Raw genomic sequence first — 16046 nt, 5'->3', positions numbered from 1 at the left:
CCTCCTCCCTTACCTGACCTCCTGTTATTTAAGAGCGAGCGTCTGGGGCTGGGATTAAGAGTCAGCCATGGGTCACAAGGATGTTTTTTCTGCAAAGCTGAGAAAGAACCCCTGACCCCCTCCTAAGTGGCCGGTGAAAAGTGTCTGTGACGTTGGGGCAGAGGTTAGTGTTTGGGGCTACACTGGAGCACGGAGAGGGGGAGGATGGGCCTGAGGGGAGGGCAGAGAATGGTGCTGAGGGAGCGGGAGAATGGGGGTGCAGACTGGCGCCTGGGAGACTTGAGGGGAAGAGCCCAGATGGGGCGCTTCTGCAAAGTCAGCAGCGGAGGGAGGCAGGCAGAGCTGGTTAGGAATGACTCAGGAGCATATAAATCCGGGTATCGCAGCTTCACTTCCCACCACTGCTGGCCCGCAGCGTGACCTTTAGGAGCCCGGGGCAGGGAGTAGTACTGGAGGATGAAGGAAGCAGAGATGAGGGGTGACGAGGTCCGCTTCTGCACAGGCAACCAGAGTGTCTCCCTGTGCTCCCGAGGTGAGAAAACTGGGGCCCCAGCCCGTCCTCGCCAGGGACTGGCCTGCTGGGCCCCAGCCCTCCGCCAGTTTCCTCAGCCCCTTTCTGGCAGGCTCAGTGCTGGCTCAGCTTCCAGAATTAGCAGGCAGGGCAGAAGGTGAGGCAGGTGAGGACAGAGAGCCTGCGGCCCACACCCAGTCTCCATGTGAAATCTCCCCGGACCCTTTTCCTTGGGGATGGCAACCTGGCGAGAGAAAGAGAGTGAACTTTGAATTTAGGGGGACTGGTTTTGAATCCCATCTCTGCACACTGGGCTGGTCCCATGAGGCCTTAGGGACTCCGGGTTGCCGTCTCTCCCCCTTCTAATGGGTTTCCCGTACACTCAGCCCCCAGACTCCCAGGCATAGCCCTTTTTAGGACGCGCATGGGGGACTTTCTGACCCAGCCGGGGAGGCTCCAGGACTGACCCATGTCAGCCCCCCCAGGGCTCTGCGTCTCACTCCGGTCAGGATCGATGGAGCAAGGCTGGCCCTGGGGCGCTGAGGTCAGAGTTCCTGCTGGGTCTCCTGCCCTCCCTTCTTTCTGCTTTCATTCAAACGACACCTTGGTTGTGCCAGGTTCTGTGCCCTGTGCACGCCTTCCAGGCTCCAGGCTGTGGTCTTCTCTTAGCCTTTATGTTGCTACCACAGCCTCCACGAGCCCTGGTGCACGTCTGCGAGCACTCATTGCCCTTCCCCAAGGTTAAGTGTGGCAAGTGTTCTCAGCCCCAGCGGGCAGCCAGGAGAGGGAGCCCAAGAGGCGGAGCCTGTCTGCCCACACAGCACAGTCTCGTCCCGGACCCTGGCTTCTCCCCTGCAGGGCTGGACCCCGGGGCAGTGGCTCCTGCAGCCCCCAAGATACCGAGGCGTTTGCAGGCCATCCTGGCCTTTGTGGCCGCGACCGTGGTCTCCTCTCTTGTGGCTCTCTTCGTTGTGGGTAAGCTCCTAGGTGACCCGAACTCGGCTGACTCTCTCTCCTTCCTGCCTCAAGGTCCCAAAGAGCCCCAGATGTACGCCCTCTCCTCCCAGGAGGGTCACTCCACCTCTAGTCCCAGGCCCGAACCAGAGCTTTCCTGGGACCTGACCAAGGCCTGTCCAAGGGGAGCCTCCCAAGAGATGAGGCCCATGAGGGGAGCTCTGAGGGGTCGTTGGTGCCGTCTTTCCCCATCCCCTCTGGAACCCTGAGTGGAGGTAGGGCAGCCTGTTCCTCCAGGCTCAGTGCTGAGGGATTATGCCGACCTGGGAATGGGGTATCTCAGCTCTACAGCACCGAAGACCTGCACTGGAGACATACGCCTCCCTCCAAGAGTTTCCGGAACACAACAGTACAGGGCAGTTCCTCAAGGCACACAACGGTAAGTAGCCACAGTAGGGGGTGGGTGGGAGGGAGCTGGGACCTTGGATGCCCAGACCCTTCGGACACGCTTCTTCCCTGATACCCTCAGGGCCACGCTCCTCACAGAAAGGCATTATCTTGCTTTTTCTTTAAATGGATTTTTTGAGGTATAATTAGCACATAATACAGTATACATATTTAAAGCCTACAAACTAAGTTTTGACATACGCATAAACACGTGAAACATCATCACCATCAAGATAATGAACATATTCAACACCCTCCCGCAAAGTTCACTTGTACCCTTTGTCATCCTCCCTCTCTTCTCCTCCTTTCGTTCCCAGGCAACCACTGACCTGCTTGCTGTAAAATAGATTACTCGGCTTTTTCTAGAGTTTTATATAAAAGGATTTATAGTACATACTCTTTTTTTGACCTTTATCAGTCACGTGATTTGCAAATATTTTCCTTTAGTCTGTGGCTTGTCTTTTTATTCTCTTAACAAGGTTTAAATTTTGCTGAAGTCTAATTTATCCACTTTTTATTTCTTTTATGGATTGTCCTTTTGGTCCGTATCTAAGAAACCTGCCTATACCAAGGTCACAGAGACATTCTCCTATGTTTCCTTCTGGAAATTTTATCGTTTTTGGGTTTTACATTTAGGTCTATGATTGATTTTGAGTTAATTTTTTGAATAATGATGCAAGGTTTGGTTTGCAGTTCATTTTTTCTTTTTGCATATGGGTATACAATTGTAGAAACAATTATCCTTTCTCCTTTGTATCTTTGTTGGAAATCAATTGTCCATACATGTGTGTGTTCTCTATTCTGTTCCATTGATCTAAGGCCCTCCTGGTCTTACCTCAGCACAGTGGCTGAGGTCTCACACACTTACCTAGGCAGGGCTTTAGAAATAGGGCAGGAATCCTCCAGAAAGGGTCCTTGCCTACTTGGGTTCTTCTCCCTATTCCTGAAAGGAGGCTGGAATGGGAGCCTCACACCATGAATGTCTGAACTTACGTCCTAGCTCATGAGGTTCACAGAGGGTGCTAGAAGAACCAGAGACAGCTGCAGGTGGGTTTGGTGGGAAAAGCCATGCAGATGGAAGGGGCTACAGAGTTTCCTTGAATGACCCCAATGACCAAAGCCTTTCACTCAGGTCTCCCACATCCTCAAATGGTTCTATAGGGACCCTTGCCCTACATAACATTGGGGGTGCCAGCCCTTTAAAAGGCTGTTGCAGCTCAGGGTTCAGTGTCACCTGGAGGACTTCCACCATAGCCTTATGACTGAGCAGAATGCTTCCTCCGCGGGTACCTATGTTATTTTGTTTATGTTTTTTTCACCCCACGGATTTGTGATCAGAAACTTTCTAAAATTTCTATATTTGTGGCCTACATGTTTTTGTGTTTTTTTTTTTTGCGGTACGCAGGCCTCTCACTCTTGTGGCCTTTCCCGTTGCGGAGCACAGGCTCCGGACGCGCAGGCTCAGTGGCCACGGCTCACGGGCCCAGCCGCTCCGCGGCATGTGGGATCTTCCCGGACCGGGGCACGAACCCGTGTCCCCTGCATCGGCAGGCGGACTCTCAACTACTGCGCCACCAGGGAAGCCCTGGCCTACATGTTTTTTAGGTAGTAAAAATTGTGTATCAAGAGGCTTCACGCTTAGTGTACAAATACAGTGTAGGACTAAATATGGGCTTTATTCTTACCTATTTTCTTTACCATAATGACCCATCTAGTGGTGAAATTTCAGTGGAATTAAACATCAACAGCTGTCAATGATATAATCAGTTATTTTCAAGTTCAATTACAATGGCAAAATAATCCAGTAGGCAAGTATTTCAATCCTTCTGCTCCCCAGTTCACATGGGATAGTTAAGTAGGCCTTTATTTCGTTTTTGGGTTTACATTCTCAGGCGGCCATTCCCAGGGTCTGGGAAGCCTGAGGCTTCTTGAGGAGAACTCAGGGCTGTGTCATAGACATTTCCCTTGGAAATCTTAAGAACACTCTGGTTGGCCCATGTAATGAATGGCTTCCCTATGTAATGGGCCTCTTAGCTGCCTTCTCCATTTCCTCCCTCCAGATCCCTACCACTTTGGCAGGGAGGCAGAGCTGCAAGAGGCTATCCAGATGTTTGAAGGGCATGTGGAGAATTCCAGCACCTGGAGCGTGGAGATCCAGATGTTGACGTACAGGGTGGACAATGTCAGTTCTCAGATCCAGATGCTCGGTGGTCATCTGGAAAATGCCAGTGTTGACCTCCAGATGGTAAAAGGCATCTTAAAGGATGCCAGCACCTTGAGTTTCCAGACCCAGATGTTAAGAAGTTCCTTGGAGGGGACCACTTCTGAGATGCAGAAGCTAAAGGGAGATCTGGAAGACACACAAGCTTCACATTCCCAGATCCAGAGTTTCTTAAGAAGCAGTTTAGAAAACACTAGCACTGAGCTCCATATGTTAAGCAGAGGCTTAGAAAATGCCAACGCGGAGATCCAGGTGTTGAAGGCAGGGTTAGAAACGGCAGATGCTCAGGTCCGATTGGCAAACAGTAGTTTAAAGAATGTTAATGCCCAGATCCATGTTTTGAGAGGCAATCTGGATAGTGTCAATGATTTAAGGGCCCAGCAGAAAGTTTTAAGAAGTAGTTTGGAAGGTGCTACTGCTGAGATGCAGAAGCTAAAGGGAAGTCTGCAAAATACAAATGCTTTAAACTCCCAGACCCAGACCTTTATAAAAGGCAGTTTAGGCAACACCAGTGCTGAGATTCAGGTATTAAGAGGTCATCTGGAAAGGGCTGGTGATGAGATTCGCCTGTTAAAAAGAGATTTGGAAACTGTCACTGCCCAGACCCAAACAGTAAATGGTCGCCTGGAACAGACAGACGCTCAGATGCGAGTATTAAAAACAGAGCTAGAAAGCGCCATTGCCTTAAGTTCCAAGATTCAGGTGTTAGATGGTCTTTTGAGAAACGCCAGCCGAGAGATACAGACCTTAAAACAAGGAATGAAGGATGCTGCGGCCTTAGATTCCAAGACCCGGATGTTAGAGAGAAATCTGCAGGAGGCCAGAGCTGAGGTCCACAGGTTGAAAGAAGATTTGGAGAACACCAAAGCAATGACTACGAAAATCCAGGAGGAGCAGGGTAGCCTGGAGACCCTCCGCGCAGCGTCTGCTTCACAGGAGCAGCTCCAGAGGACCCAGAGTAAGTTAGAGGGGGGGCTGGGGAGGGTAGGGTCTCCTGTCCCTTCAGCCTTTTGATTACTTCTACATGCACCCCCCTGGGAAGAAATGTGGGTGCTGGAGAGGGTCTGGACCCCACCAAAGGCGGCATAATCCCTGCTTATCATCTGACCAGAGTGACAAAACAAACATCTGGGAAACAAATGAGATCTGGTGGAGGTGTGTAACAGGGACAGAGTGTGCTAGCAGGGCCTTATTTCCGTCTTCCTGCTAGCCCAGATGCTATGATTTTCCTCAAGTTGTTCACCTTCTCTGAGCTTCACTTTTCTCATCTGCAAAGTGGAGACACTAATATCTGCTTCACAGTGAGGATCAAATGAGTTAACACATATAAAGCATTTAACTAAGTACCCAGCATTCTTGCATTCATCTGACAAAAATGTTTTGAGACCCTAGGATGTGTCAGGAGCATAAAGATGAACAAGATGTGATGCCTACCCTTGAAGCTTGCAGGCGGGTAGAGCAGCCTTGCACAAAAGGCGTAAGAGGTGCTATGTTGGGAGCAGGTCTAAAAACTGGGGTTGGGGAGGAGCAAAAAAGAAGGAAAAGAAGGGACCTTCACCGGGCTGATGTCCTCTGGTGTAGACAAGGATCTTCCAAGGGGGGAGGAAATCTTCTGGGGGAGAGAGGATCAAAAGATGCTTCGATGGTAATTTGGCCCTTGAACTGAGTCCTGAAGGACCAGTAGGTGCTCGCCAAGCAGATAGGATGAGGGAACAGCAGGTCACAGGCATGGAGATGTGAACCATGAGGTTCCAGAAACTTCAGGCAGTTCTGTCTGACTGGACTGTGGCCAAGTGGGTGGTTGATGAGGGACAGGCTGAAAAGACAGTAGGCAGGGGCCAGAGTGGTGGCTTTCAAACTGTTTTGAATGTAACTACAGCATGAAATCCATCTTACATTGTGACCCAGTATAATTATGTGTCACACACACACACACTCACACACACATTTCAGAAAGCAAAACTTTTACCACATGAATGGTAATATTTTATAATCTATTATTTATAATAGATTATAATCTACTTTAATATTTTTAAATCTACTCTCCAAAAAACCCTACAACCTCAGTACAACCCATTAGTGGGTTGATGACTGTGGCTGGAAAAACACTGTGTGAGGAAGGGAAGCAGACCTGGAGAGACACCAGCTAGAAGTGGAAGGCCTCTGAGCTTGGGTTTCTTTTTTTTTTAATATATTTTTAAATTAAAAAAAATGTTTACTTATTTGGCTTCATTGGATCTTAGTTGTGGCATGCGGGCTCTTTAGTTGTGGCATGCAAACTCTTCATTGTGGCATGTGGGATTTAGTTCCTTGACCAGGGATTGAACCCAGGCCTCCTGCATTGGGAGTACAGAGTCTTAGCCACTGGACCACCAGGGAAGTCCCTGAGCTGGGGTTTTGTCCTTCAGGAAATGAGGATCTATCGAAGGGCTTCAAGAAGGCTGGCTAGATGGGTCTCCAGGCTGAGACAGGGAATAAAAGAGGAAGACAAGCAGCAAGATTTGGACATACTGAGTCTGAGATGCTTTGGGGGTATTCAGGTGGCCATAATCTGCAGGCTGTCTGGAGTGTAGGAGAGGGGCCCTGCTGCGCACAGAGATGCAGGAGCCCTGGGTATGCTGGTTCTGGTTGTGGCAGTGGGAGTGGGGAGTTTGCATGAGATAAAATGCTTCGTGAGAAGGAGGCTGACGGTGGAAACAGGAAGTCAACCTTTAGGTGGCAAGAAGGGAAAGAGGTGTTTTTGAAGGATACTGGAGAAGTCAGTCTCAGAGGCAGGAGGAGAACTAGGAGATGTGCAGTTGGGGAAGCCAAGGAAGGAGAGCATTTCAAGAAGGGAGTGGCTAGTTCTGGCAAATATCTAAGAGAGGCCAGGTAAAAAAATCAATAAGCAACCGCTAACTTCAGGCAATTAGTAAGTCATTGGAATAAAGTTTCAGTGGAGAGTTGTATGTGGCCTGGAGGCCAGACCATGGTCAGTGGGGCGTGAATGAGAGATCAGGTGCCCAAGTCATTCAGGGGTCTTAGCTGAGAAGAGGAGAGAGATGAGGCCAAGGTGAAGGGGATGGAAGGGTAGAAGGGGGGATTAAAAAACAACCTGTATCTTTCATACTAATATCACAAAACTTACATATTAATTGTAGACAATGTGGCAAATATTGAAAAATAGAAAGGTGAGACTATGACAACTTGTATTTCTGTGAAAATGTCCATTTCTACAATAAGAACCCACTGCTAATATTTTGGTGAACTTCCTTGAGAGGGTTTTTCTAAATTAGGATAGGCTTGATCTGCGGGTCAGAAAAAGGCACCAGCGAAGAGGGAGGAGATTGGAGGAGAGAGAGACCCGGGGGGTGGGGTGGGGTGGGGTTGGGGAGACAGTGTTGGATGGGGGGAGACAGAAAGAGAGAGAGAGGAGAGAATGAAATGCACAGCTGAGTGATTGGCCTTGAAGGGTTGGGATAGTACTTGAACCTCTGAGGCTGGGAGGGGAGGAGGTGTGGAAGTAGATGTCCACCCAGGTTTGCAGATGTGGGTACACGACACTGAGGGAGCTGGATATTTAGTGGTGTCTCTGCAGAGCAGGAGGTCCCTGGTGAGAGAAGAGGGAGGGAGTTGTGAGGGAGGGGGCCGTTTGGAGCATCTGCTGAAAAGATGGGGCTGACAAATGAGGGGCTTGACAGACAGCGCTGAGGACCACCTCTACTGTTTTGCTCTGCTGCCCTCTGTCAGAAGCCTGGAAGTCTTCCCTTCTTAATGACTCTCCTATGCTGTCCTCTTAACTCCCTCCTATATCTTGCTACTGCTTTGGTACGGACCAATGCTTCTCCACCTTGGGGACACACTGGAATCACCCAATGAGCTTTTCAAGAATGATGCCTGGAACGAACCTCCAGAACTCTGACTTTTCTTTGGGGAAAGGGGTGGTTCTGGGATGCAGCCTGGGCATCAGAGTTTTTTAAAAAGCTCCCTAGGTGGTTCTAATGGGCAGTCGGGGCTAAGAACCATTAGTTTAACTTCTTCTTAAAGGGCCACACAGTCGATATTTTGGGCTTTTGGCCGAACAGTCTCTGTTGCAACATCTCTGCTGTTGTAATGATAAAGCAGCCAAAGACAGTCTGTAAACTAAAGGGCATGGCTGTGTTCCAATAAAACTTTATTTATAAAAAGAAGCTGCTGGTAGGCTGTAGTTTACCTAGTCCTTGGTTTAGACTGCTGTTTCTTAGACTTTGGAGTGTATCAGAATCACTTGTTAAAACGCAGATTGTCAAAAAACAATTTTGGATTCAGCGGGTCTGGGGTGAGTCTGAGAATCAGCATTTCTACCAAGTTCCCAAGTGCTGATGCTGCTGGTTCTGGGACCACACTTTGAGAACCCCTGGTTTACACACTCACCATTTATTATTCAGACATTGCAGTTGTGTTGTAATCGGTGTCTCTGGCCCGATTAAGATTGCTTTCTTCCCGTTGAGCGTCCACACCGTTACCAGGCTGACATTTTTACAGTGCAAATCTAAGCGTATCATGATCCTTCTTTAAAACCCTTCAGGGCTTCCCACTGCTCACAGGAAAAATCTTCCAAACTCCTTTACATGGGATGTGCGATTTTGTGCTAGTGAACCTGTCCGTTTTCATTTCCCATCCCTTGTGCACTGACCGTTCCAGTACTTGAACAGATCAGGCTATGCCATGCTGTTTCACACCTTCATGCTTTTGCGACTACTCTGTCCCCTGCCTGGAATGCTCTCCTTGGCACTGCCTATCTGGAACACTCTTCCTCAGTCTTTTAAGACTCAGCTCAAGTGACCTCTCACCTAGGGTGTCCTTCTTGAGCCCCACTTCCAGCCCAGGTGAAATGGACCACACCCTCTTTTGTGCCTCTAACATGCAATGGTTTTCAATCAATGCATCTTCAACACCGTTTTGAGCATCTGTCTCATTTACTAGACAGTGATTTCCTTGAGGGCATGAATCATGTCTTATTGATTTCTCTATAACAGTCCCTGATCCATAGAAGTTGAGGAATGTTGAACAGAAGAATAGATGCATGAATAAGTGAGTCTATTTTGGCACCATTTCAAGCAGTTGTGATAAGGATGATGTTAAAGAAGAGAGAGTGTCAGGACAGGAGAGATGAAACAGCTGAACGAATCAGGGCGTGTGCTCACGGGATGAGCTATTAGAGTCTGAAATTGTGAGGTCAGGCAGACCAGGGGATGAAAAGGTCACAAGTGTGGTCCTGGATGTGGGCAGCTGAAGTGGATGGAGATGAAATCAAGGAAATGAGGGACGCTACAGGTTGGCTGCGAACTCTCCCAGGGAAATGGCAGGAATCGAGGTGCAGAGAACTGTCAGGTGATAGCAATGAGTTGGGAAAGAGGGTAGTATAGCTAGGAAGCAGGAGCCTCAAAAGAGCATTGCTGGGTAGCAGAGCTGTCTGAATATCCCCGGAGTGATGGAGCCAGATGTCCTGAGCTGCTGCTGGGCAGTGGGCTGGGGGTGAACCCTCCCAGACCGTGCCCCTGTAGCACTGGGCATCAAGCCTTGCATGGGCTTGTGACCCTCAGTGGTCAGTCCCTGGACAGATCAGGATCCACAGTCAACTCCTGGTTCTCTCTCCTCCCCTACCTTTGCTCCAGATCAGCTCCTCCAGCTGATCCTGCAAGGCTGGAAGTCCTACAGCGGGAGCTTGTATTACTTTTCTCTTGCCAAGAAGACCTGGGAGGAGGCTGAGCAGTTCTGTGTGTCCCAGGGAGCCCACCTGGCCTCGGTGACCTCTGAGGAGGAGCAGGTCAGAGCTGTGGGCTTGGGTGGTGCTGCTGGAGTTGATGTGGTATCAGGGACTTTGGTGCTTTGGCCTTCCCCCTCTTGGAGTGGGCATGGCGGAGGTCTTCACGCCCCCTCTGTCAGTCAGGGAGCAAATATTTATGGAATTGTGATGAGCATCTTGCTCTGGACGTACAAGCACTGACAGCAAACCCCAATGTCCTTAGTGAATGAGAGAGACACCCAGAGGAGTCAGCAGAGAGGAAGGGCAGAGGGAGGTGTCACCAAGTGGCTGCCCTTAATGTGGTGGGCGCAACCTTCCCTCCCCATTCCCTCATTTTTCTCTCAGTCTTCCTCTCTAGTTGTCAATCTTGATTTTAATGTCAGTTCCTCTAATGGCTATGGAAGGTCCATGAGCAGAAGATGCAGGCTTCTTGGGAAGGCCAGACACACATATGAGTTTGAGGACCACCAAAGGCAATAGAGCCCTAGAGTGGCCCATATGCCGAAGCTTCTGATCAGAAGTTACTAAGGTTATTGACAAGGGCCCACTGTAGGTTTGGCCAAATTTAACTTACAGACCTGTCCAACCCTTGTGATTCTCCTGAGACTGTTCTTGTCTGTCCGCCAAAGGACATGCTATTTTGTAAAACACATCTTCTTAAAAAAACTGTGACCAGATCTGTCTTTGTCCCAGTAAGGCCACACTCCTCACCAGGTCAACATGGGAGAGCTGGACTTCCCTGAGGTGACCTGGCTGCTGCCCTAGATCTGGAAAACCATGGAACGCGTAGGGAAGGGGTCCAGCTCCTTGAAAGTGGGCTTTATGTCCCTGGGACTAGGGAGGGCGTGGCTTGGATTCCTCTTCCATGCGGCCTGGTGAACAAGCTCCTCACACGAGGTCACACGACCCTGCCTTTCCTCCACAGGCATTTCTGGTACAGTTCACGAGTGCCTCTTACCACTGGATTGGGCTCACTGACAGCGATTTTCAGGGCTTCTGGCGCTGGGCGGATGGCACACCATTCAACAGTGCCGGGAGCAGTGCGTGAGTCCAGCCACTGTCTGGTGCCGTCCCAGGCACTGTCTTGGGCAGGTCTGGCTAGAGACTCTGTCCTGTGTGTGTATCCCTGCCCATGAAGTGTTAGTGTTCTGTGTGATATATATATATGGTGTGTGTGTGTGACGTGTGTGTATATATGATTGTGTGTGTGATGTGTGTGTGTGTGTGTATCATGTGTGTGGTGTGTGTATGATGTGTGTGTACACCAGCATAGCTGTGATCCTCGCCTGGACCCCTAAATGGGGGCGTCAGAACAGGACAGGTCCTGGGGCTGGCAGGCAGCCTATGAGTGGGTCTTTCTGTTTTGTTGTGTTTTGTTTGTTTTTGCCTATCCTATACCCTACTACTTAGGCCTGGTCCCAAGGAGCTTTGCCCCCATCTGAAGGTATCTGAATATGAATTCTGGGGTGGGGACTTGCAGCTTTAGACACCCTTCCCATCCCTCCATTCTCAGTAACTAAGGACAACCTCAGCAGAGCCATCCTGAGGACACCACTGGCCCCATCCTGGGGCTACCAGGGTATTAGGGACCTGTGTCACTTCAGCTCCTTATGCCACAGCAGGGCAAAGGGACACTTCTTTCATCTAGCAGAATAAAGCCCTCTTGTTTCCAGGTTTTGGGACAGGAATCAGCCGGACAACTGGCTACACGAGAATGGGCATACGGAAGACTGTGTTCACATGCAGCGGAAGTGGAATGACATGTACTGTACCGCCCTCTACCAGTGGGTCTGCAAGAAGCCCATGGGCCGGATGTAGCCTGAAGGCAGGCGGAGCTGAGCCCCTTCTCCAGGATGCCTTGGGAGCCTCGGAACTCAGCTTGCTCTCTGGGGCCTTCCACTTGGCCTTTGTTTCTCCTGCCCTGTCCTTTTGAAAAAATCTTTCCAACATGTTTACCTCATGTGACCCAGCACAAGCAATATCTCCTCAAGGCAAGAGCCTTGTTTTGCCTCTGTATCTCCCTTGGCAACCAGCACAGGCCTGTCAGACAGCAGGTCCTCAATAAATACTCGGATGAACGAAAGTTTGGACTTGTCTCTGTGACAGCTGCCAGGCTTGCTGCCCCCTGCCTTGGTTCTCCTTCCCTTGGGGTACCTTCTGTCTTGAAACAGGCATATCTTGTTTAAGGGCTTTATAGCTAGGGACTTCCAGTTGGTTTGTTGAAAACAGCAGAGGTTTAACACAAACTACAGGGACTTGGGAGGGGTACAAATTCCCAGAAAGTCATAGACACCCCAGGTGTTCTCTGTACTTTCTTTGTAGAAGGTGGGGCTGGAGCTGGATTTTTCCAGCCCTTTAAATAACTCCAAAAACTCATTTCTCTCGGGTTGCTGGCTTTATCTTGTCTTCGGACTTTTAACTCTCAGAGCCATTTCTCTGACTCTTCCTGTCCCCATTCACCCTTCCAGGGACTCAGCTTTCTGCCAGCTCAGCTTAGAATGAGAATTTCTAGACCAATTTTATTTTGCAGCAAATACTGGAATCGCATCGTAGGCCTGCCCAGGGAATGCTATGCAAAGTTCTGGAGCTCTTTCTCTTCATTACTCTCCTTTCCACTCTGCTCCCCAATTCTGGAATGCTCAGTCTCCCCAAACTCCCATCTTTCTCTCCTCAGCCTAGTGAGACTGCCGCGCCCTGTGTGGCACCCTTTCCCCTGCCCTGTGGTTTGGAAAAATCCACCAGGAAGAAATCCAGGGAGGGTCTTGGGCTCATCCAGTCAAATCCTGGTTTTGCTCGGCCTGTTATCCGATGTCTGAAAACAATAGTTGCATGTGTTTTGTCCAGTTTTCAGGTTGCTTACAGCAGAAGGGCTGGTCCAGTGACTCCATCATGACCAGAATTAGAAACCTGTTCTCTTATGACATATTTGGCTGAAGTGGACTTTAATCCGTTTTTATTCATATTTTTCTTTTGGCTTTTTCTTTTATGGTTTCTTCGCTTTTTTTTTTTTAACATCTTTATTGGAGTGTAATTGCTTTACATTGTTGTGTTAGTTGCTGCTGTAAAACAAAATGAATCAGCTCTACGTATACATATATCCCCGTAAGCCCTCCCTCCTGCGTCTCCCTCCCACCCTCCTTATCCCACCCCTCTAGGTGGTCACAAAGCACTGAGCTGATCTCCCTGTGCTATGCAGCTGCTTCCCACTAGCTATCTATTTTACATTTGGCAGTGTATATGTGTCCATGCCACTCTCTCACTTCGTCCCAGCTTACCCTTTCTCCTCCCCGTGTCCTCAAGTCCATTCTCTACGTCTGCGTCTTTATTCCTGTCCTGCCCCTAGGTTCTTCAGAACCATTGTTTTTTTTTTTTTAGATCCCATATATATGTGTTAGCATATGGTATTTGTTTTTCTCTTTCCGACTTACTTCACTCTGTATGACAGACTCTAGGTCTATCCACCTCACTACTAATAACTCAGTTTTGTTTCTTTTTATGGCTGAGTAATATTCCATTGTATATATGTGCCACATCTTTATCCATTCATCTGGCGATGGACCCTTAGGTTGCTTCCATGTCCTGGCTATTGTAAATAGAGCTGCAATGAGCATTGTGGTACATGACTCTTTTTGAATTATGGTTTTCTCAGGGTATACACCCAGGAATGGAATTTCTGGGTTGGATGGTAGTTCATTTTTAGTTTTTTAAGGAACCTCCATACTGTTCTCCACAGCGGCTGTATCAATTTACATTCCCACCAACAATGCAAGAGGCTTCCCTTTTCTCCACACCCTCTCCAGCATTTATTGTTTGTAGATTTTTTGATGGTGGCCATTCTGACTGGTGTGCGGTGATATCTCATTGTAGTTTTGATTTGCATTTCTCTAATGATTAGTGATGTTGAGCATCCTTTCATGTGTTTGTTGGCAACCTGTATATCTTCTCTGGAGAAATGTCTATTTAGGTCTTCTGCCCATTTTTGGATTGGGTTGTTTGTCTTTTTGATGTTGAGAGGCATGAGCTGCTTGTATATTTTGGAGATTAGTCCTTTGTCCGTTGTTTCATTTGCAAATATTTTCTCCCATTCTGAGGGTTGTCTTTTCGTCTCGTTTATCGTTTCTTTTGCTATGCAAAAGCTTTTAAGTTTCATTAGGTCCCATTTGTTTATTTTTGTTTTTATTTCCATTTCCCTAGGAGGTGGGTCAAAAAGGATCTTGCTGTGATATATGTCATAGAGTGTTCTGCCTATGTTTTCCTCTAGGAGTTTTATAGTGTCTGGCCTTACATTTAGGTCTTTAATCCATTTTGAGTTTATTTTTATATATGGTGTTAGGGAGTGTTCTAATTTCATTCTTTTATATGTAGCTGTCCAGTTTTCCCAGCACCACTTATTGAAGAGGCTGTCTTTTCTCCACTGTATATTCTTGACCCCTTTATCAAAGATAAGGTGACCATATGTACATGGGTTTATCTCTGGGCTTTCTATCCTGTTCTATTGATCTATATTTCTGTTTTTGTGCCAGTACCATACTGTCTTGATTACTGTAGCTTTGTAGTATAGTCTGAAGTCCGGGAGCCTGATTACTCCAGCTCCATTTTTCTTTCTCAAGATTGCTTTGGCTATTCGGGGTCTTTTGTGTTTCCATGCAAATTGTGAAATTTTTTCTTCTACTTCTGTGAAAAATGCCAGTGGTAGTTTGATAGGGATTGCATTGAATCTGTAGAATGCTTTGGGTAGTATAGTCATTTTCACAATGTTGATTCTTCCAATCCAAGAACATGGTTTATCTCTCCAACTGTTTGTATCATCTTTAATTTCTTTCATCGGGGTCTTATAGTTTTCTGCATACAGGTCTTTTGTCTCCTTAGGTAGGTTTATTCCTAGATATTTTGTTCTTTTTGTTGCAATGGTAAATGGGAGTTTTTCCTTAATTTCTATTTCAGATTTTTCATCATTAGTGTATAGGAAGGCAAGAGATTTCTGTGCATTAATTTTGTATCTTGCTACTTTACCAAATTCATTGATTAGCTCTAGTAGTTTTCTGGTAGCATCTTTAGGATTCTCCATGTATAGTATCATGTCATCTGCAAACAGTGACAGCTTTACCTCTTCTTTTCCGATTTGGATTCCTTTTATGTCTTTTTCTTCTCTGATTGCTGTGGCTAAAACTTCCAAAACTATGTTGAATAATAGTGGTGAGAGTGGACAACCTTGTCTTATTCCTCATCTTAGTGGAAATGGTTTCAGGTTTTCACGATTGAAAACGATGTTGGCTGTGTGTTTGTCATATATGGCCTTTATTATGTTGAGGTAAGTTCCCTCTGTGCCTATTTTCTGGAGAGGTTATATCATAAATGGGTATTGAATTTTGTTGAAAGCTTTTTTCTGCATCTATTGAGATGATCATATGGTTTTTCTCCTTTAATTTGTTAATATGGTATATCACATTGACTGATTTGTGTATATTGAAGAATCCTTGCATTCCTGGGATAAACACCCCTTGATCATGGTGTATGATCCTTTTAATGTGCCATTGGATTCTGTTTGCTAGTATTTTGTTGAGGATTTTTGCATCTATGTTCATCAGTTATCTTGGCCTGTAGATTTCTCTTCTTGTGACATCTTTGTCTGGTTTTGCTAACAGGGTGATGGTGGTCTCATATAATGAGTTTGAGAGTGTTCCTCCCTCTGCTATATTTTGGAAGACTTTGAGAAGGATAGGTGTTAGCTCTTCTCTAAATGTTTGATAGAATTCGCTTGTGAAGCCATCGGGTCCTGGACTTTTGTTTGTTGGAAGATTTCTAATCACAGTTTCAATTTCAGTGCTTGTGATTGGTCTGTTTGTATTTTCTATTTCTTCCTGGTTCAGTCTTGGAAGGTTGTGCTTTTCTAGGAATTTGTCCATTTCTTCCAGGTTGTCCATTTTATTGGCATAGAGTTGCTTGTAGTAATCTCTCATGATCCTTTGTATTTCTGCAGTGTCAGTTGTTACTTCTCCTTTTTCATTTCTAATTCTGTTGATTTGAGGCTTCTCCCTTTTTTTCTTGATGAGTCTGGCTAATGGTTTATCAATTTAGTTTATCTTCTCAAAGAACCAGCTTTTAGGTTTATTGATCTTTGCTATTGTTTCCTTCATTTCTTTTTC

The 16046-nt window shown here is 47.2% G+C and overlaps 1 protein-coding gene across 1 annotated transcript; it reads left to right on the top strand.

Annotated features, from left to right (window-relative positions):
- Positions 1–456: 456 nt before the first annotated feature.
- On the top strand, positions 457–11718 carry CLEC4F (C-type lectin domain family 4 member F; the record flags this gene model as incomplete). The annotated part of the gene is made up of 7 exons (XM_082851448.1): positions 457–532; positions 1370–1486; positions 1809–1904; positions 3973–5091; positions 9770–9921; positions 10826–10944; positions 11574–11718. The coding sequence occupies 7 exons, from the start codon at positions 457–459 to the stop codon at positions 11716–11718; spliced, it is 1824 nt and encodes a 607-aa protein (XP_082707574.1).
- Between the last annotated feature and the right edge of the window lie 4328 nt (positions 11719–16046).

Source organism: Leucopleurus acutus (assembly GCF_964270905.1).
Source record: "Leucopleurus acutus genome assembly, chromosome: 12".
Taxonomy (NCBI): Eukaryota; Metazoa; Chordata; class Mammalia; order Artiodactyla; family Delphinidae; genus Leucopleurus; species Leucopleurus acutus.
The sequence above is the reverse complement of the archived record's forward strand: the minus strand, read 5'-3'. Positions and strand labels throughout refer to the sequence as shown.